At 41.5% G+C, this 21,732-nt stretch overlaps 1 protein-coding gene across 1 annotated transcript in view; it reads left to right on the top strand.

Annotated features, from left to right (window-relative positions):
- trim71 (tripartite motif containing 71, E3 ubiquitin protein ligase) overlaps positions 1-9,309 on the top strand; it is a 34,374-nt gene extending 25,065 nt beyond the window's left edge. Inside the window, exons 4-7 of the mRNA XM_020090621.2 lie at positions 1,554-1,796; positions 1,994-2,491; positions 3,068-3,208; positions 3,445-9,309. Of these exons, the coding sequence (XP_019946180.2) occupies positions 1,554-1,796; positions 1,994-2,491; positions 3,068-3,208; positions 3,445-4,017 (1,455 nt within the window). The 3' untranslated portion in view covers positions 4,018-9,309. The remainder of the gene's footprint in view (positions 1-1,553; positions 1,797-1,993; positions 2,492-3,067; positions 3,209-3,444) is intronic.
- The last annotated feature ends 12,423 nt before the right edge of the window (positions 9,310-21,732 follow it).

Raw genomic sequence — 21,732 nt, 5'->3', positions numbered from 1 at the left:
TGCTTTCAGGCATGCACAGAAGTCTGTATAACCTTCTGAAATCTTGCGGAAGGGGGTGTATTTGTGGAAAACTTGGGATCTCCACAGCGGAATTTATAAGTTATGTCCTGCCTCCTGCATGCTCTACCCAGACGCTACCCTTCACTTGAAAGCTGCAGAGGTTTTTGTGCTCATCACAAGAGACTGGAGAATCTCCTGCAGCGTTCTGCATATGTAAAAGGCAAACTCCCAAGAATGTTTGGACCCCATTGTCCAGACTATTTCCCCAGTTTTCCCTCCCTCTCTCTCTGGGTTTTGCACTGAAATACATACCAACTCTACCAATGGGTGTTTGAACAGAGAAGCTAAAACTAGTGGTGTCCATCAAAAGCCTAACTCAAGTCTTTGTCTTCAGTGACTATAAAGTGTAACTCTAGTCTCACAGATGCAAATTGCACTTCCACTTATTCCAGGGATAAACAATAGACCCCTCTCTTTTGGTCTCTTTGTCTCTTTCAAAGTTTGAACCATAAAGCCAGTCAGCCTATTGTGTTCAACTCTTTTTGTTAGGTGAGGCTAAGTAAGAGCACAATCTTCGCTCCTCAGGTTCTGCCACCCTCTTTAATGCTTTATTCTCACTGACTCTACTGTAACTTTATCTGCCTTCTCACCGTAACACAAATGTGTCATGGTTAAGTGACGGTTGGTCCTCTGTCCTTTTATTATAATAAGGCAAATAATTCACCCTAGTAACATTTTATTACTCAATTTCTGGTTCTTTTGGGCACTTAGGGAAACTAAAGATTACATGTAATGTGTGATGCAGACAAACAGCAATACATTTAGTCAAAAACTTAGAGGTGCAATTAATTTCCCATGTGTGCAGTGTGTCAGTGAGCTCTTCTTCTGTCTCACTTCTTCTCACCAAATCTACCTGTTACTGGGTTGGTTAAATTACTGTGCAGACACTACATGCATGTCAGGCACTTTTCTTCTTCTTCCTCCTGAATATCCGGCAGACTTGGTATGGTCAGCACATTGCTGCCATCCTGTGGACACACTTACTGTGACTAATCTATAGTGACAGGGTCCAGTAGGCTTCATATCTGCACTTAAATTAATATAATAAATGAAGTGGGTGTGGTGAAGTCAAAATTTCAGCTTTTCAAATGTGAATATTTTCTGTTCTGCTCCTCTAATAACAGAAAAGTTTATTTGGTTTGTGGACAAAACAAGAAATTGAGGATGTCATCTTGGAGTTTGGTTAACACAGATCAAAATTGTTTCACATTGTGGACCAAGCAGTTAAACGATTAATCAAGAAAGTAATCGATAGATTTACAGATGATGAAAATAATCATTAATTGCAGCCCTAGAACAGTCAGATTAAATGTAGTTGTGCCTGTGTTTTGGGTGAAAAACATCATAATTAAACATTCAATAAATATATAACATAATAATCTATATGATATAATAACACATCAATAAAGCACCTTTGTCATGTGCTTTTTCCTGCTTGTTATTAAACTAAATCATCTTTGGTGATAGTAAACATGTGCCCTGTCTCCCTGCAGGTAGAGAAGATCCGTCAGGTGAAGGCCAAGTCTCTTTACCTGCAAGTAGAGAAGCTGCACCAGAGTCTGACCAAGTTGGACAGCACCATCGCTGCCGTCAGCCAGGTGCTGGATGAGGGCCACCACCTCGACGTGCTGCTGGCTAGGGAGCGAATGCTCACCCAGATCCATGAGCTCAAGGCCCTCAGGGGCCTGCTTCAGCCACAAGAGGATGACCGCTTCATGTTTACTCCTCCAGACCAGGTAAGCACTCAATTATTATTAATTGTTATTTTGTAAAACAAAGGTTGTGTGGAGATTTTTTTTTCAGAAGGGAAAATATCAATATATCAAAATAGTAACTGCAGTAATGAAGACATGGCCTTCATCTGCTCTGAGTTTATCAGTATACTATTTAGAAAAAGAAAACAACTGAATTTATTCCATCATGTTTCCCTTAGGCTCTGTACATAGCCACCCAGTCCATGGGTCTCATCAGTAGTGGAGCTTTTGCCCCGGTCACCAAAGCCCACGGTGAGGGTCTGAAAAGTGCGCTTCGTGGCAAGCCTGCCTCCTTTACTGTGATTGGATATGACCATGATGGCGAGCCACGTCTCTCTGGTGGGGACACAGTGTCTGCAATAATCATGTCAGTCGGCGATGGTAACCTGTCTGCAGCAGAGGTAACAGACCACCAGAACGGCTCCTACACCATCAGCTACATGCCCAAGTGTGAAGGGGAGCACCTCGTGTCAGTGCTGGTGTGTAACCAGCACATCCAGGGCAGCCCCTTTAAGGTGATCGTGAAGTCGGGGCGCAGCTATGGGTCTCTGGGTTCACAAGTCTCAGCCTTCGGGTGTGAGGGGGAAGGAGACGGTCAGCTCTGTCGGCCCTGGGGCATCAGCGTGGACAAGGAGGGATACGTGGTGGTGGCTGATCGCAGCAACAACCGCATACAGGTACGGCTTGATCAGTTATCTTTATTGTCAAATATGGATGGTGAATTGGTTTCTCTAAACCTGACTTCTTAATGCCATTGTTAAATTAAGCCAATAAATTAAATTGAAGCACATTTTAAAAATCTATTTTGTTTTCTGTATTTGTAACAAACATTCACACTCAAAAAATTGGGTTTGGTTCTTGTAGGTCAAAGGTCACCCCACGGTCCTGTGTCTGTAGGGACATTTCATTAAATCGGATAAAATTCACTTGGTGGTCAAATGTCACGATGGCCTCAAATAATGTTTTTTGCCTTTTTCAATGTGATCTCTCAAGACTGCTTGAGGGGATTTCTTCAACTTTTGATCAGTTGTCACTTGGACTCAACCGTAGTGATTACATTTCAGTGTTTAAAGCTCACAGTGACCGTATATGAATCTGAAATAAAAAAGTATGTAGAAATATGTAAACAGAAACTGCACTGGTAGGCTAACTCATACAACCGCAGTATGCTAATTGTAGTTTCCCCAAAACATAAGTAAGGGATGCAATGTAACATCATAAGAAAATCTAAGTTTTTGTTCCTCCCTCTCCAGATATTCAAGCCTTGTGGCGCCTTCCACCATAAGTTTGGCTCTCTGGGTTCTCGGCCTGGTCAGTTTGATCGTCCAGCTGGGGTTGCGTGTGACAGTCAGAGACGAATCATTGTGGCTGATAAGGACAATCACCGTGTACAGGTATGAAAACATGGATCAACACAACTTATGTATTCTATCTGTCTAAATTTCCCAAGTCCACAGGAAAGTTGCATGAAAAAAGACTAAAATTGTGTTAGTTCCAGAAGCATGTTGGCCTCTGAAAATTTGTAAACCTGTGTTCTGTACATGTATAAACACACAGCTCCTCCTGCTTTATCTCCCTCCACACGACATATAAACATGTTGGACTTTAAGACATTTGCTTTGTCTGACAGGTGTTTACTTTTGAGGGCCAGTTCCTGCTCAAGTTTGGGGAAAAGGGTACCAAGAATGGGCAGTTCAATTATCCCTGGGATGTGGCTGTCAACTCTGAGGGTAAGATCCTGGTCTCAGACACCAGGAACCACCGTGTGCAGCTCTTTGCCCCTGACGGGTCTTTCCTCAACAAGTACGGCTTTGAAGGGGCCCTGTGGAAACACTTTGACTCTCCCAGAGGAGTGTCCTTTAACCACGAAGACCACCTGGTGGTGACCGACTTCAACAACCACCGGCTCCTGGTAATCCGGCCCGACTGCCAGTCGGCTCGCTTTCTGGGCTCCGAGGGCACAGGGGACGGGCAGTTCCTGCGGCCCCAGGGTGTCGCCGTGGACCAGGAGAACCGCATCATCGTGGCCGACTCCCGCAACCACAGAGTCCAAGTGTTCGAGCCCAATGGAAACTTCTTATGCAAATTTGGCACACAGGGGAGCGGCTTTGGACAGATGGATCGCCCCTCCGGTGTGGCTGTGACGCCTGATGGAGTCATTGTGGTTGTTGACTTTGGAAATAATCGCATTCTCAAATTCTAAAAAAAAAAAAAAGTTTATTTTTGCATTCTCTCCCTCCGTTTGTCCTTGCAGTTTTTTTGATGAAGGAAATGGAGGCGAGAGAATGAATCAACCGTCACAACAGGAGCTTAGAGAGGATTGAGAGCATGTTGAAATGAAGGGAAAATAAAACTATAGATTTTTTTTTTTCATTTGCATTGATATTTTCCAAATCAGATATCTATGGTTTGTATGACAAAGGGGACCTCTACAAAATGATAATCAGTAGAAAAAGAGCCATATATCCCTTTGTCGGACTCAACTGCTCTGAATCCTTTCTGTAAGCTCTCCTTACGTATCCATCTCAGGGAATTTCTCACTTTTCTTGAAATCTTACACCCTCTGCTCCACACCTACCTCATTTAGCTCTTTATGAATGTACTCATAGTCACTGAGCAGAGGTTTTAGTCCGTGAAGTTTTACAAAGAAGAAAAGTCTAACTCTATAGTTTGTTATTTAAGAGAGACAAAAAAGAATAGACTCTTCAGTTGATATTTGCACAGGATTAATGGAATTCTTGCTGTGCATTTTGAAATATGAGTTAAAGTGAACCTCCTGAATGTTGTTGCTGAGACAATACTCAGACCACTGTAGAGGCTGCATGATTTATTCTCATTAGAAGGCTTTGCTTGGAGGGGAAACTAGGGTACAGTAGTGTCCTTTTCATGTTTTAGGCTTGTTCATTTTTCGCTTATGCATCAATCCTTGTCTCTTTGTGGCTCTGTGGAGTTTGTAGTGTCATGATAGCCTCAGAGTGTGAGAAGCGATGCCAAAAAACTTAGTAGAATCAAAATTAGCTCAGGTCATTGTAGGACTGATTAAAATGATCAGTACTTTTCAGGCTCTCCCTCTAGCTTCACTTGCTAATGTTGATTTGATGAATTTATTGATTCACGAGAATATAGAGTTTAGGGAAGCGTCTTCAAAATTTTCCCTGAGATCCCCGAAATAAGCCCTGTAATAAAATTACCCAAATAGTTATAGCATCCGTATGCTCCCCCCAACCCCAACCGTGTCTTGTAAGACTGGATGAATTCTTGTTTTTGATAAAGTAAGACAAACTGTGTTGTTGCTATTGAGACAGTTGCATGAACAGCGATGATGCAAAGACTCATATGCAAGGAGAGCACATCTCCTCCAAAAGGGAGGACCCACCAAAGGATTTTGGAGAAAAATCTTTCAAGATCTGGATCTATTAGTGATCTTAACATAGAGATTTAATCATATTATTGAATGACACCTTTTTGATGAGGCATGCTGTGTAACAAAAGCCTCAGATGAAGACCTCTAATTTGGCCGTCCAGAGGACATTAATGACATCAAATTACAGAGCTAACATTGCAATCCTCTGGATTCAGATTGTGGTTGAAAGCCACCTCTCTTCGGCTCCTGGGGCCAGTAGTCCAGTCCAATGAGGAGGGCTCCATTGTGAAGCCCTGCCCTATTTATTGATGTTTGGAGCTGTGAAGACATCTCCAGATTCAGCCCTAGTTGACGGATTCCTCTAAAGATGAAGGTCTATAGACCAAATATTGTCAACCAAAGTTAGAATTTCTGCACATTGGCCAACTGTAGATTTAGCTATTTAAAAAACAAATCCTCCCTTTAAAATACATTTTCTTGAATAATCATTGTTGCTGGGAAGTCTAAAGTTCACAAAACTCACAGAGTTCATAGCACTGTCCTTGTTGGGCTTAGACAAATAAAGTGTACTTGGGTCACAGTTTATTGTGCATGAGTACTTTCACATCCTGCAAAAGACCAAGACCCTCGCTGTTTAAGGCCGGGTTTGAAAAGAAAACCCTTTTGGTCTGTCTGCAGGGATGTTTGAGTAGAGAACAGAGGAAACCCGCACCAAAGAGAACCCCTTTCTTCCCTCTTGCATTTATCGCATCAGCCATCAAATGATGCCCCCGTGTCATTCATTTTAGTCGGCCTGTAGGCTCAAAGTAGCATCTTTCATTAGCCTTTATATCCCTCTCTAATTTCCATAGAAACAAATTCTAAATCTTTGTTGTGAAAGCATTGTGGGGTTTTGAATCCCCTTACCCTATGTTAAAATCTGTGTCCCGCTGGAAGCACTAAGACAATTAAGGTTCTGTTAGCCACCTTCTTAGCCTGGCACAGAATCCTGGGACCCATGAAAAGAGTCACTGACCGGCTCTCGCCTCTGAGGAGAGGGCCTGTGTGCACATGATCAGGATTTACATCCTCATATCTCAGATATCCTGTACCTCAACGCTTGTCGTACCTCCTCTCTTGTATACCTCAACTCCTGAATACCTCAAATGTGTCACTCATTGCTACTGTGCATTTACACATTCAAATACCTCAACTTGTTACTCTCATTCTGAATACCTCATTTTTTGCTCTTTATTTAAGCATACCTCGTCAGATATTTATGCATTACAAATATACCTCATTCTTTGAATCTTCTTGTGTTACAGTGCAGTACATGTCTCATAGCTCTAGGACCAAAGATCGTGGTACTGTTCCGAGTTGAAATTAAAACTTTTGTTAAGGTCATCACTCCACCTGGCAGCCCTGAACAGCTTTTGGTTTGTCGAATCTACTGTAAATTGCCTGGTTAAACTCTGCCTTTTTATCACCAAGAAACCAAATATTTCAGATGAAAGCTTTGTGCCAAAATGATCTGTGAGACTTCTGTGCCAAACAGGGCTGGCATTTGGACCACACTGTTTGTAGAAGGACAAATGTCACTGGACCATTATATCATAGATACAAATGTAAAATCTGAGCACCCTTTGCACATTTGTACTTTGTTACTGTGTACAAGGGGTGGGCTGAAGAGGAAACGGCCTCATTTAAAGAGTTAAGAACTTAAAATGCACAACCATGAACTCTAATTTCAGCACAAGTAACCAATATTTCAGTGTGGACTGTGATGCTTGGTGATGTGTGTTGAGGACTTGGACACAAGTCTGAACTCAACCTGTCTGACTGTGTTGTGAACAAACACGTCGGAGGATTTACACAGGCTGGTTTATTGTTTAAGTGGGGCTATTAGCACATTGATGGTGTTCCAGTCCAGAGAGCCTGCTGCTTTGAACCCAACACCTAGTTTCACCGGTAAGACTTTGTTTTTTTCTTTTCAGTATTACTCAGTGAAATGTTCATTCATGTTGCATCAGTTTTTAATTAAGATTGCAGAGTTCTATCTTTGAGATCCTTAGGTCTTCACTCTTAAAGAGAAAAAAATTGTATTTTAAACCTTTATTTTGTTTTTCATTTTGTTGCATGCTTTAAAAAGTCCTTGTATTATACTGACGTCTCTCAGATAGGTGTTGAAAAACTCAGATGGGGTGGGTAGCTGACTATTGGGATGATTTTACCAAAATATATACCCAAAGATGTGTATGTTGCTACGGCGTTGAATGGAGTTAACCTTTGACCTTGGCGATTGTATTTCCTGTTCTCTACCTGCACAACCTGTTCAGCCAGCCACGCCTCGATTCCTGAGCAACAGCAGAGGCAGAGTTTTGAGATGAGCACAGAAGGCTGGTCTGCCCCTCAAACATTAGTGCTTCATTTCCTTTAATTCCCTCCTAAATGCGGAATATGGATAAATTAACATATTGTCCTTTCACACTCGAGCTCTGTATTGTTTGGAGGCTCTGAAAGCTTCCTGCCGAGTGTAGACTTACCTTTCCAACAATGATGAATCCTGAAGGCAGCCATTTTGTGGGTTGACCTAGTTATGGGAACTCTTGCTGTCATGTGAGGAGCAACTAGGACTCTCCAGTACAAACTAGCCATCAGCTCCCCTCCTCATCTCTATCTCACATGTATAGAAATCCAGGAAGCGTGGCGATGGCTGCTGAGCATGTGATTGGTTGACTGCACTCCACTCCTGCTTTTTTTTGATCGGGCCCCTGTGGTTTTTGTCCACCATTTTATATTTTGCCTCTCACAGCTTAAAGGCCGAGGGGAAAAAAGCAAAGGTGCACCAGGTGACGTGTTCAAGGTCGTAGCCCTCCTTTTAATGATTGTATACTGAAAAAGAGAGAGAAATAAAGAAAGAGGGGGAAAAAAAAGGTTTGAAAAATTTAGAAAGGAAAAAATAAAACTCAGGTAGTTCTCAGCGGCCCTGCTCTGCAGGTGTCTCATTGAAACGTTTCCCGTAGTGATGATGTAATGACTTATTTCCCCCTTGTTATGACCTCTCAGTACTAGTCTGATTCTTTTGTGTCCATTTACATATTATAAAAACAAATTACTTGTCAATCTGAAAAAAATTTATTTCAATTAGTTTCCCCTGATTAATCTTTTTATTTTGTTGCCAATTTCTGTTTTTCCTTTTTCAAAAAAAGTACAAATACTTCACACCACTTGATGCTCATTGGCCCTTTTAGAATGTATTTTGTGAAGAAAGGGGTTAAATGAGATCTTGTAGTTGCTCACTCCCTACAACCAGCTGCTGGAAGCCTTATAAGACTGAACAGAGACCACATTCAGAAAAAAGGATTTGTTTCTAAATTTGTCCAGCAATACTATTACAAGTAGATTGTGGAATCATGTGCTTATAGAGGAACATGCTGCGTCGTGTTCATTTTTAAAAAGTCAGCCAAGCTGGGGGACGTTTGGCCCGATAGGACGACAGAAGCTTGTCCACGCTCTTGTTGTTTCCTTTGTGTCCTGTTCTCCCAGCAGCCGGGTGTGTGCGGAGTGGTCGCTGTGTTTGTGCGCTGCATCTGTGTTGTCTGAGCAGAGATCCACTGAATGTATCCTCCTCACAGTCCAAGAGGCAGGGCGAGCCAGCGTGGCCAGCTGAGTTTAGATGGGTGCTGCTGGTACTTCCTCATCCATGCCGCTGTGTGTGTGTGTGTGTGTGTGTGTGTGTGTGTGTGTGTGTGTGTGTGTGTGTGTGTGTGTGTGTGTGTGTGTGTGTGTGTGTGTGTGTGTGTGTGTGTGTGTGTGTGTGTGTGTGTGAGTGAGTGAGTGAGTGAGTGAGACTTTCTGTCAGTCTGCCAGTCAAATCCCTTTGTGTGTGCATGTGTGTGCATTTTCCAGTCCACCATCCCTCCCTGAACACACACACACACACACACACACACACACACACACACACACACACACACACACACACGCACGTGCTGAGTGGAAGTGCAGATGTCAGGTCTTCAGTCTAAATAAGGCAAAGGAGACAATAATATATTGGCCACCTGCTGCTCTCTCTGTACTCTGTGGACTTTAAACATTTCCTATGCAGTTTTTTTTGTTTACACTTAAATAAAGTTGTATTTCTTTGACTTCGTATTGAGTGTCTCTTTCTTAGCCCTTAAACTTCACAAATATGAAATAAAATGGATTTCTGTTTCCTGCTGCCCTCACTCACACTCACTATTTCCATTTATAATCTCTGGAGGAGATATTTTGCAAAATTTCTTTTTTCAAATGTGTGAAGAATCACGCTGTTTACAAACCCACGAGCGTTACTGCGAAAGCATTAAAACATGAAATTGTGTAAATCACAACATATTCTGTGTAGTTATGAGATAATCTAGAGATGCAAGATGTATTTATAACCTCATAACCTAAATGTATTAACTGCTCTTGGCTTATACATTAACCTTATCAAGTTAACTTTTTATTTGAGATTTTTTTAATAAATCTTTTTTTTCACTCTGTATTTTACAAATCGGGAGATGGCTCCTGTTCAACATCAGGCTATTAACATCAGATATTTGGATATTCTCTGAGTTTAAATTAAATTTATGTGAAAAAAGGAAACCTTTTGGAAAAAAATGTTTTCTGATGTCATCACGTAAAAAATGAGTAAACAATCTTTCATTCATTAGAAAATCTAAGCTCAGTTAACTATGAATCAAGAGTTTGATACAAATTTAGAAGAAATTAAAATTCTGTTGTTCATCTGCCCTCAGAAGGCCGAGCTCCAATTTACTCTACTGCGCCCTCACGTGGTGGGGGACTGCTACAAAGTGAATTTCCTTGTCACTGTTGCTTTAGCTCATTAGGGCTGAATATCTAAATTGCTTCATTTCTATAAAACATAGAATTCACACACATTCTCTCTTCGTCCTGAGCTTCGTATATAGAATGTCATGGTGTCATATATAAGCCTGCTGAGCTTTACTGATGGACCCTGATTGATGACCCCCGCACCCTGCCCGGGTTTATTCATTCATGTATTATTTAGCATTGAGCCCGACACAAATAAACAAGATATGAAACAGTGGCACAGTGCTTCTCTCATGCTTTCATGCAGGACTCACTCAGGTTAATGGATGTGGACCAATTTGCTGCCTTTTCCACTAATGTATCAAAATAATACATCAAACCCATGATTAACACAGTAAAAGTAAAGTGCAGCGAATTGGATGTTAAATTCAAGAGTTGATGTGAATCCATAGAATTACCATACAAGCTTGAAACAAACAAGTGTTGTGCCCCTACTGTAACTTTTCTATATTATCAGGAATAATGTTTGCATTGGTATAAAAAGATCTCCAAACCAACAGATTCCACATAAAGCACACATCATTTCTAATTGATCATTTAAACAAAACCGCTAACGCCGAAGAAAAGTTCCTTTCTCCAGTTTCATTCAACTATTTCTTAAAAACTGAAGCTTCTGCTGAGGATTCTTTCATCATGAAAAGGAACAAAAGACTAAGACACAAACTGACGTATAATACAACAAACATGTTAGACTTACCAATTCACTGACGTTTTTGAAATAGACTGAAGTGGAAATAAGGTTTGATTCATGAACAGAGTATATTTTACATATATGTGGGACAAATAGTTTATCACAAACATATATCTTCAAGCTTGGATACATAGCATGACTGTGTTTCTGTAATTTCAACTCTGAAGTTCTTGAAATTCCCAACACATACATGACATTATGAAATCACACAGAATATGGCTATCAAATCTGAGACAGTAATCTTCCAGCAGTGAGAAACAGACACAGTGTGTGAGGGACAGAGGTTAATAAGGGCCCAGCAGGTCATTGTTGCCCTGGGGCCCCCGAAAGCTCTACGGGTTGACAGGGCCCATAATGTCTCGACTATAATAAAGAGAAGCAATGTCATCGTCAAACAAAACTCACTTTGTCCCTTGACACATGATTTGTTTCCTGTACTGGTCATGCATCATTCTAAACTCTGTATATCATCGCAGAGTGTCCGTCCTCTTGACACCAGCAGAGGAAGTCCGCAGCCTACAGGCGGTATCTGTGCTGCAGAGACGAGAAGGTTAAACATTTAGGATGGAGCCTATAAACCCAGAGAGTCAGTGCATTACATTGTGTTTTACAAAATGTCAGAAACAGAGCGTGCTGTCAGAATTTAATGTCGTAGGTCAGCTCGTGCAGGTCGACTCATTCACAGCTTCACTCTGTCCTCAATTTGCAGTTCACTCTTATCATCCCTTGATGTCTAAATTCTTCTTGCATCTAGGTGTAAAAAAATACAGGTAACTAAAATCTGGATGGAGAAAGGAATCATTTGACATTTGAATTTATAAATACTTGGTTGACACCACAGGAGCAGTTTGAAACATTTTCTGTTTTTTGAGACTTGGTCCCCAGTTACTTCAATTGTATTGGAATTGGCTGAAAAGATGATGAGTGAATTTTCATTTTTTGGTGAACCATCCCTTTAAGTAAGAAGTTGGCTGGAGTCTGACATCTTTTTCTGCGACTCCTGCTGACCCCTCCCCAGAAGAGGAAGCCGACCACAGTGGTCCGTCTCTCTGAACCCTCGGCTGAACATCCAGAGCTGCTGAATCTGGTTCTCACTCACTCGCTCACTTTTACTATCCAGTGAGCTGGAGTTGAATCATCATGATGAAGCCCTGACTCAGGTGTAGTTCCCTGCCTCCACAACTTGATGTCAGCAGTGCTACATTTCCCATTCGCCCTGGGAGAACCACTGTGGGCTGATTGTGTGAACAGGGATTTGTGGTACATTACAGTGATGCGTCTTGATCAGATCAAGATGACAGGATGAGAGTTCAAAGCTGTGTGGCGAAACGTACACATGAGTCGTGACCTGCAGGTTTTGGGATTTAACAATGACAAGACACGACACAGCGCCTCTGATCAAACCCAACAGCAGACTGGTGGGGCGCCACACGTCTCCTGAGTGGGGAGAGCTGGAGCAAAGGTGCACCTGTAATTGTGAGCCCCCCCCACCAGATGGCTGGGAGGTCCTCTGTTGGAGTGTTTGTGTGTGTGTGTCTGGATGTAGTGCATGTGTTCCCTGTGTGGCTCTCAGAGGAGCCAATTAGCTGCAGCAGGCTGAGAAGGCAGCACGGAGAACATCAGGTCCAAATTGTTTCACAAACTCTCTGCCAGAATCAGCCGAGAGCATCATTTACCTTTGGTCGTCAAAGAGTAGATTAGAATGGCACATACCTTCGTCAAGGCCCAACGATGTCACATGGAACCAACCATTTTGAATTGGATCTGCTTCAAATTCTCATAATCATCAGTCCAATAAACATGCATGATTTTTTTCATCAAGATCCATGAAAATCTTGCGAAATGCCAAATTTCACAATGTTAAAGAAAGTCCGAATAAAATCCTGGGTCTGAATTAAACAAAAAAAATACATAACCTCCTCTACAGAGGTAATTACACATTTTAGGTTTTACTTTGGTTGTTTCCTCTGAGCGCAGAGAACAGACTCACACATATTTAGTGCCATTTACATTCTCAAAACATTATTAGTGATTAATTGACCATTAATGTTTATAACAAAAGTGTCGCCCCTCGGTGGCTTACTGTAGTATTGATGGTAGATGGAGAATTGAACGAACTAAAAGGTTTAAGAATATGTCAAATATATTTTTCTCAAAGTTGATTGTGTATAGTTAAACACATAAATATATAAAAGTTAAACTGAAAATAATTTTTCCCTAAAGAAAGGGTTCTGAGAGTTTCTTCTGAGGAAGCCTGGCAGAGAGGACAGAGGAGATTCATCGGTTGTTTCAACCTGAGATACAGAGGCGTAGACAGATTTGATGACCCCTCTCGTACGGAGCCGAGTGGGCGGCTGATGTAGTCTTGACGTCGAGGTGACGGAGGGTAGTGACGTAGTCGAGACTCCAACAAGAACGTGGTCCCCTTGAGATGCCCTCACATCCATTTCCTCCCTGGTTTCAGAGTTAGGGGGGGGGGGGGTCAAAAAGAAGAGGAAAAGGAGGTAGACATGAAGCAGCTGCAGCAGCCGAGAGGGCGGGGGGGTGACAGAAAGAGAGATAGACATTGATTTTATCTTGTATTTCACACTCTTCAAAGAATTTTCAAGCGTATTGACTCCAACTCGCAGCCAAAAGATGTTTACGCTCTGTCTCATCATGGAGACAAGCAGAAAACAAGCTTGCGCATGAGATAATGAGGCTTTTTCGCCCAGAAAAACAAGATCCACAAAGTGAAGACGTGGAACACAACTTTTTTGTTACCAGAGCAAAATAATTCATGTCCTGGCAGTTTTTTTTAGTCACCTCTCAATGTGCGTTGTGTCATGCAATGTGGGTTGTGTCATTTTTTTCTGATGTCTGTTTCATGCCTGGTGTCACACCATGAACACGAGCTGAGGACAGACATGTACGGACAGATTCAGCTCTGCAGGGAGCTGAGGATAAGGTGTTAGAATCCTCCTTATGTCTCACAGCATAGCAGTTGTTTATTCTCCACTGCTGCTACAAGCCCAAAGAAAAAACTGTGCCCCATGTTTTCAATGTATTCTGTTAGACTCCTGTCAGCATAGAAAAAACTGAAACAGCTAAAACTACAGTAAAACTTTCTTTCTGCGCCACGAGCCATGCGGTTGTTTTTTTTGGTGAACCCCTCTGAAGAGGAGGGGACAGGTGAGTTTGGATGACGAAGCAGGCAGCTGTGGTTACTTATAGCAATACCTAACGTCCTATGATTAATTTCTTCCACAGATGAATTGGATCATGACATCTTTATCTTCTTCCCTTCCTGTCAGGGAGTCATGGCAACCTCACTGTAGCAGCATCGTCAGGCAGAATGTGATTCAATGTGAATAATGTGGGGGGAACATAATCCAGTGATAGGATTATAGACCCGCTGTGGCCTTGTAACCTCAAGTTTGTTGAGGCTGACCACCAATACCTCGTCATCATGCATCGCAGAAGTTTGGTTAGACACACACACCTGACCAAGCCATTATAGCAGGCAGGGGACTGAAAACATACAAAGTGACAGGTGCAAGATGGAGCCATGTGAGAGCACTGACCTCTGCTCTGGGCGCAGTGTTCGCTGGCGAAAATGACCCGTCCGTGTCATGCATCCTCCCAGCAAAACCTGACCGACTGGATCACAACATCTCCTGCACATGAGATATATCCTGCTCCTGTCCACAAATGTGTTCTTTCATGCGTACATGTGAGAGAAATACAGCATCAGGAGGACGACTCTATTTGTGAATTCTAGTAAAAGCAAAGTGGGGACATGTGTGTGTTTGTAGTTTTCGCTGTTCTAGGAAATGTAATTTTCTAAAGCTAAGCTAAACCTTAACCCAAACCCAAAACCTAAACCTAAACCTAAACCTAACCTAACCTTAACCTGGCCCTTAAAGCTTTCTTTTAAGATGGGGGCTTGCTTTTCTTCCCCATAAGAAAGACAAGTCCCCACAAATGTAACCAATTTAGATCCCCATGACATTAGAAATTCCTGGAAAAGGTCCTTTCCTTGTGCATGTAGATGTGTATTGATCTGTTGTGTGTTGGTGTTTGTCTACCTTAAACAAAACCTCTTATCTTCTCCAGAGACTGGTTTGTCAATGTCTCACAGCTGAACCAGCCAATTTGACGTCTGCAAACTCCTTTTGTTTGTTCCATCAACCTCCACGAGGTTATTCAAGCATAAGCAGGTATGCTGCTGTCAATACAATAATTGTATAATTTATTCATTCCCCTCGTCTGTCTGTGTATCTCCTTCTTTCTTTCTCACAACTGTGCCACAAATGGAAGCAGCCAGAGGGACACACTTCCCATGATAACACAGTATGAGGTCAGTGCACGCACACATAAACAGGGATCAAACATTTGAAACTTGCTCTACATCACCCACCCTCTCTCCCCACAGCACCCCCTATTTCCTATCTGCGTGTCCATCCTCCTTGTGTTCCCTTCTCTTTATCTCCCACTCATTCATAGATTTTTCTGTTTGAAGGAAAGCATTTCCTCCACTCTGACGACAGCAGAAGACCCAGTGGTGAAGCGCTTCAAAGTTTGTTTCATGTTGGGGCACAAATGCTTTGCTGAGGCTCCGATTGACTTAGACTGGCCCATTTTATTAAGCTTCCGTCAGAACCCAGGCCTTAGTCATCTTGTGCGTTGACAGATCCGTTCGTCAAGGCTGACACTTCGGCAACATCATTTTGAGCTTTCGCAGGCAAGTTGAATTATCCAAAGTTCAAGTAACAGACGCTGGTAAAGTTGATTTTGTTCATGAATGTGGTCTATTAATTCACAAAGGGGTTTTAAACCCATAATTTAAGGGGAGCTGCAGCATTTTTTAGTGCCACTTTCTGACAAGTCTTTATAAATGTTAAATAATCAACAGGTAATTCATAATTTAACAATACTTAATACAGTAACAATAAGTTGCTCTTATACTCTTACTGTGTATTTGCTACATATTAACATTTACAGGTACACACATTGAGTAATAAATCCTTTATTAATGCCTCATTACATTTATAACTGTAGACAGGATGGCTCATTAAGTGAGGACCCAACAACAATCTGTCAGAAGCTGTAAATTCTAATAAGTTACTGAACAGATTTTGACTTTCCATAAAGTCAGAGATAAAATAGTTCAGTGGAGCTGACAGGAAGAAAAACTGCCACTCGAGGAGCATAAACAACTGCCAAAGAGATTTGATCAGAAACTGGCACGTTTCTAAGGTTTTTCTCTTCAGTGCTCATAAAGACTTGAGTAAATGACTTAATTCAGGCTTTTAAATGTTGCGTCAATAGAATGAGGAAGCTGCTTTAATGTTGATTTAATTGTCAGTGTCCGTGCATCCTGAGGTAGAGCAGGGGACACGTGAATAGGTTTGAAGTCTCAGTCATGGTGCAGACCTGCTGAGCTGAATGATGTGTGCACAACATTTAAAAGTCATCTGATACAGAGATAAGGAGCAGTGGTGGCTTCGTTGATTCTGCTGGGATATTGATTTAGTCAATATCAACTGAGTATAGCAAACACAGGGCCATTGGCTCAGAGATTACTGATCGATCGAGTGTCACACCAGCAGTTAAACCTCTCAAGTCAAATGACTGAGATCAATGGGTATTGGAAGTTGTGTATTATTTTATAGCTGCTTTAATTTGACCTTTTTAAATGGATTCGGCTGAGGAAAACTTTCCTAATTAAACTCAGTGGCCCAAAAGAAAAAAGGTTTAAACACATGTGGTCCTCACCGGGTTAGAAAACCAAGGCAGAGCGACAAGTCAAGTGGTTCATTCAAAACTAAACGGATTTATTATTTTCTACAATCCTCTCATCCTGTATTGCTTCCTCTTGCAGAGACACTTCTCTGAAATCGACACGTAAACTTTTAAGCTGGGAGATTTTGCCCCAGACTTGTAAAGCCAATATCTGTCTGCTGATGCCACAATATCTGTGAAGCTTCTCGGCCCATCAAATATTGAAGCAATGTGCATTAATAATGCACGAGGTTAACAATACTGTGTTGTTTCTCTGATCCCTCTCACACTGATCATCTCTAAAGGGCCCAGACAAGCAGCCGCACACACACACACAAAGATATACATCCCTCTACCTCCAAATGGTTTCCAGTATATTTCCCATTTTATGCCTCCAAGAAAACCTATTCTGAAAAGACAACAAGCAGGTTTATAGCTTGTAATTTGTGTTTTTGTTGGAGTGGAGTTAATACTGGTCCATAGCAACAGCTCCTAATGTGTTTGAAACTTCTTCCTCTTTACGATATGTCTTTGAAATAGCCGACTCTGCGACCATGGCGGCTCTATGATTATCAGTCAGAGCTGCAGCTATAATTACACACCACTGGCTTTATGCATATTTAGACATTGCACTTCATTACATGTGCCCATGCACCGCTCCAGTTATCTGTATTAAAGGTGCCCACAGTTTGATACAGTCAAACACCGTCTGACTCTCCTGCTGAATGTAATAGTTGAGCGTGATGACAGAAGTGCATTTGAAGTGCAAATCAACTCTCATTTCTAACATGTCTCCCATCTCAGCCATCTTCCCATGTCCCTGACTCTCTTTTTCTCTCTCCTGAGTCCATTTCCTTTTCCTTTATTCTCTTTTCTATTCCTCTCTCCTTCTTTGACAAAAGTTGCAGCGAACAAAAACTCTAATGAAGACCAGAGAGACTTCATAATGGCATATCACCATTAAGGTCTGCAGGCATACATAAATAAAGCCAGAGTGACAGGGAAAGACATTCAGCTAATAATAAACTTCATTATCATGATGATTATTTGACTTAAAAAGCCTTTTTCAGAGCCGGGGATACTTTTGATGTTGGGGGGAAATAACTGGGGAAATGGTCCACATTTTTCCGCTCTGATATCCCACAATGCAACTGTGGCAGGGTGATAACCTTTTACTGAATGTGGAACCCTATATCACAGCAATCCCCCTGCAGCAGTGGAGTCACGACCATTTGCCGCTGTGACTCTGCTGTATTTTGACGTGTGGTGATGGTAGATGCATCCATCAAGCCGAACACGACGGGGATTGAGAGATTGGAAGCTCCAGCGCTGTCCTCGCTGTCAGCATTGAGGACAAGTGATGTGACGCTGGGGGAACAGTGTACATTTTTAAACAGTCTGTTATGTATGGGTGTGTTATTTACATACACAAACACACACTGTGTTTTAAATCTTTCCGTGGCGTCCCTGATGGGGCTCACTTCAACAGTAAAAACACAGATGATCAATGGCTGTATGATAATATCACCATGCATGGAAGTGCCCCAGGGTAAACGTTAAAATTTTAAATGTTGGGCTCCAAGTTATTCTTAATGGGACGCAAATACTGGGCGTCTGTTAAACGTCAAAGCATCTGGTCATTAGTGAAGGACCACACCATTATTTTGGGAGATTGGCTTTCTCCAATATTCTGCAAATTCATGCAAACAGTATTTTTATTAAAATGGTTGAGACAAGTAATTTCAAACTGGTTATGGATTTTATTGTAGGCCCTGAACCTCAAAGAGTAAGATCCCCCAAGTGCACGATCATTTTTAAATCTGTACTGAAACTAAACCGCTGAACCACCACATCATCAACAATTCAGAGACGTCCCCCATCCTCTCCTGTCCCCCCTTGTCCTCAGACTGCTGAGTGACCTGGCCGCTGCCTGTGCCAGCGGTTCAAACAGCTGGAGATGACTCTTGGCTGTCTGGAACTCTGGAGGTGAGAAGTTGAAAAAGTGTGAGCTGCTACTACTGGAGTCGTCGCTCATTGCTAGACAACCAAGATAATTTGTCAGAGAATCACTTAAACTTAGGGGTGTAGTAAAACTTTAATGTCATTAAATTTCAAAGATGCTTCATGAAGTGTAAACCAAGAGTTTCTTTCTTTAACATTTCTGATTTTGCAGGGACTACATAGCCTCATAGCCTGATGTGGAGCTCAATATTACAACACGTGTCGTTTGTGATTGGTCCACTTGTTTGCATCTCCTCACACAACCCTCCTCTACCTCAGTAAGTTCAGTGATCGAACACATCATCTCCTCCGATAGCTTCGCTCCTTTCTGCATAATGCAGCAGTAATTTCATTAAAGTATCTGTTGTTGGACATTTTTTAGCTCCAGCTCCACACAGTGGATAGAAGCTACACTGTTGCTGTGCAACACCACGATCTGCTGTATCACGACAATTCCATCTATATGCTTGTGCACGCTGGACATGAGGTACAAACAAAAACACTAAACTCAGCAGCTCCAACAACTGCGGTCAACAACCCAGAGGTCATCTTTAACCATTGAGTCTTAATTTCCACAGAATTTCTTTAGCAAAACTTACTTTCACTGCACACAAAGAATCATTTCCAACAGACACATAAATGTGGGAGCTGTGTTTTTCATTCTACTGTCATACTTATACTCATACTTAGACTCATTTCTAATGGGTTTAAGTCACAGCACCCACTCTTCGATCCTCAGTTGGTTGTATTGGCCTTTACCTCTGTCAAACAGTAAAGGAGAAGAAAAACAACAGGGTGGGGGTGGAGGGATTGGCCGGGTGCCAGACAGAGAGATGTTATCATCACCTCTTTATAATTAACAGCACCTCGTCGCTTCAGACTGAGTTTCGTCTTAACAGAAAAACATTGACTGTAAAATCCTCATTGCAGATAAACAAGGTAGGATGAACACAACGTTTTCACTTTGCACCAAAGACCTAATAGTAATAATTCTGAGGTAGCTTTGCAGTTTAGACACTGCAGTGTTTAACATAAATACACAACATGGAGATGGTCACTGTTGATACATACATTGAATCTCAGACAGGCTATAAAACAATACAGAGTCCTTATGGTTTGCTTTAACTACCTTACAATGAAATAGTTCCCATTTCCTGTCCTACAGCAGCACATCTGGGGCCCACTCACTGTTTTCTATTTTCACCACAAAAATGAATGATCCCATTTACACTGAAACTGCTCATTGAAACCATTAGGATTTGTAGAGAATTAACTTTATAAATTATTGAGGACAAAATGACATGTAATAACCACAGAGTGGAGTGTGCGCTACAGTTCACTGTGAGTCATTTCACCCATGATGTTCTGGGTCCCCGGCTGCAACGTGAGTCAACTGAAGGGGTCAGATCCGAGAGCCAGTGTGATTGTTTAACCATTGTCTCTGAATTTCAGTGAATTCACTGAGATGACAAAATGATCTCCAGTTTTATTAAAGCAACAATAATAAATTCAAGTAGGATGATAGCAAAAAACTTACTTACTGAATAATGCAAAGTGCTTTAATACCATTGGTACACTTGCTGCATACTATGATACATAATATAACTGTATAAATGATGGATGGATGGTTGATTATTTGAATGGTCCCTACTGAAATATCCCAACACATATTGGATGAATTGTCATGAAATTGTGTACAGACATTAAAGTTCCAAAGCGGATGAATCCTTATGATTTTGACGAAGCCCACTCTCAATTTGAACGTTCTCATCAGCCTCAGCTGTACTGTTTTTAGTGTTTATATCTTCACATGCTAAACTAAGGTGGTGATCTTAGTGATCTACTACTCCAGCTACTACACCTCAGTGTGTTACTATTGTCTTTGTGAGCATGTTAATATTAACACTGCAGAACGGCAGGGAAGACAACCTCACAGCATGACTCAAAAGAGTGCTCAGCTTTTCACAAGTCACATTCTTTACAAGGAAGTTGGTCTGGTGCACAGACCGACAGCAGATCATGGCGAGGTCAGATAAAGTGAGCAAATTCAAGAAACAAGAACAATAAACACTTTACAGGAAAGAAACTGTCAGCGAGGGAAGGAGCACCGAGACTAAAATACATCAGGAGAGGAGAGACAATGTTAACATGGACACAGATGTTCTGATGTTAACCTGATTAGGACAATAGTCTGATAAGACACAAACATGTAAACAGCTGTTTCTGATCATCTTAACTTAATTTATACTCAAAATTCGCAATAATTAAAAAAATCCAATAATAATAATAATATGAATATAATATTCTATTAGCAACTACTGTAAATCACATAATCGAAATAATGTCTTATTCAGAATAAGTGTAATAGCCTGAATATTGGTGTCCATGTAAACATAGTTACTGTGGCATTTTGACTACATAGGTAGCTTAGACTGATGAATTGATTTATTGACTTATCAATACACTAACTTGTTGTTTAGGTTCAGCTCACGTACACAAACAATTTCATAACTGCAAATTCAGTCATGCAGTCTCAAACAGAATCAACACAACAAAACAGTCCATAAAAATGTAATAGCACAAAGGGAGGTGGAAAACAACCGTAGAAGATGACCAAAAGTGAATCTTGAGATGAATCGACAGCTATGAATTGAATTTAAAATTGAAATGTAACTACCTTACACTCACAGCATTACTTTAAAAAAGGTTTTCTTGCAGCGACAGAAGCTTTATTAGTTCTTCAAGGGCTTTGGAAGCGAACAGCCCCCCTCTCTCTGCTTGGAGATGGAGCCATCTGGGAGATGGGCGGCTTGGCTCCTCTGAGATCGTCTGTCGGGCTTTTGCTCTGCCTCTCATATTGGTTCCATCTCTGTGGGATTCTCTGTAGATTCAGGTTGATTTTTCTTCTTCTTCTTTTCTTTTTTTTTTTTTACTTTGGCATCCTATGGACCACATGGCTGACTAATGGAATGCCTGTGGAATGGATAATGGTGACTCTGCACAAGAATACAGTTAATCTCCATTAACAGGCACTGTGCGTCCTTTGTGTATGGCCACACAAATGGAGGCGTCATTGACTTTCTTACTGTTGACCTCAGGTTAAGGTTAAAAGGTGTATTTCAAAAGCATGAAAAGATGTTTTTCCTTAAATTATGCTCAGTACTCTAGAGAAGGCTGCAGTTAGAACATGGTTTCTCCTGTAGTGAAAGAATAAAGGTCATTGCCAACTGTGTTTTATCACC

This window comes from Paralichthys olivaceus, chromosome 20 (genome assembly GCF_024713975.1).
Source record: "Paralichthys olivaceus isolate ysfri-2021 chromosome 20, ASM2471397v2, whole genome shotgun sequence".
NCBI classification, from domain to species: domain Eukaryota; kingdom Metazoa; phylum Chordata; class Actinopteri; order Pleuronectiformes; family Paralichthyidae; genus Paralichthys; species Paralichthys olivaceus.
This window is presented reverse-complemented; position numbering and strand designations above follow the sequence as displayed.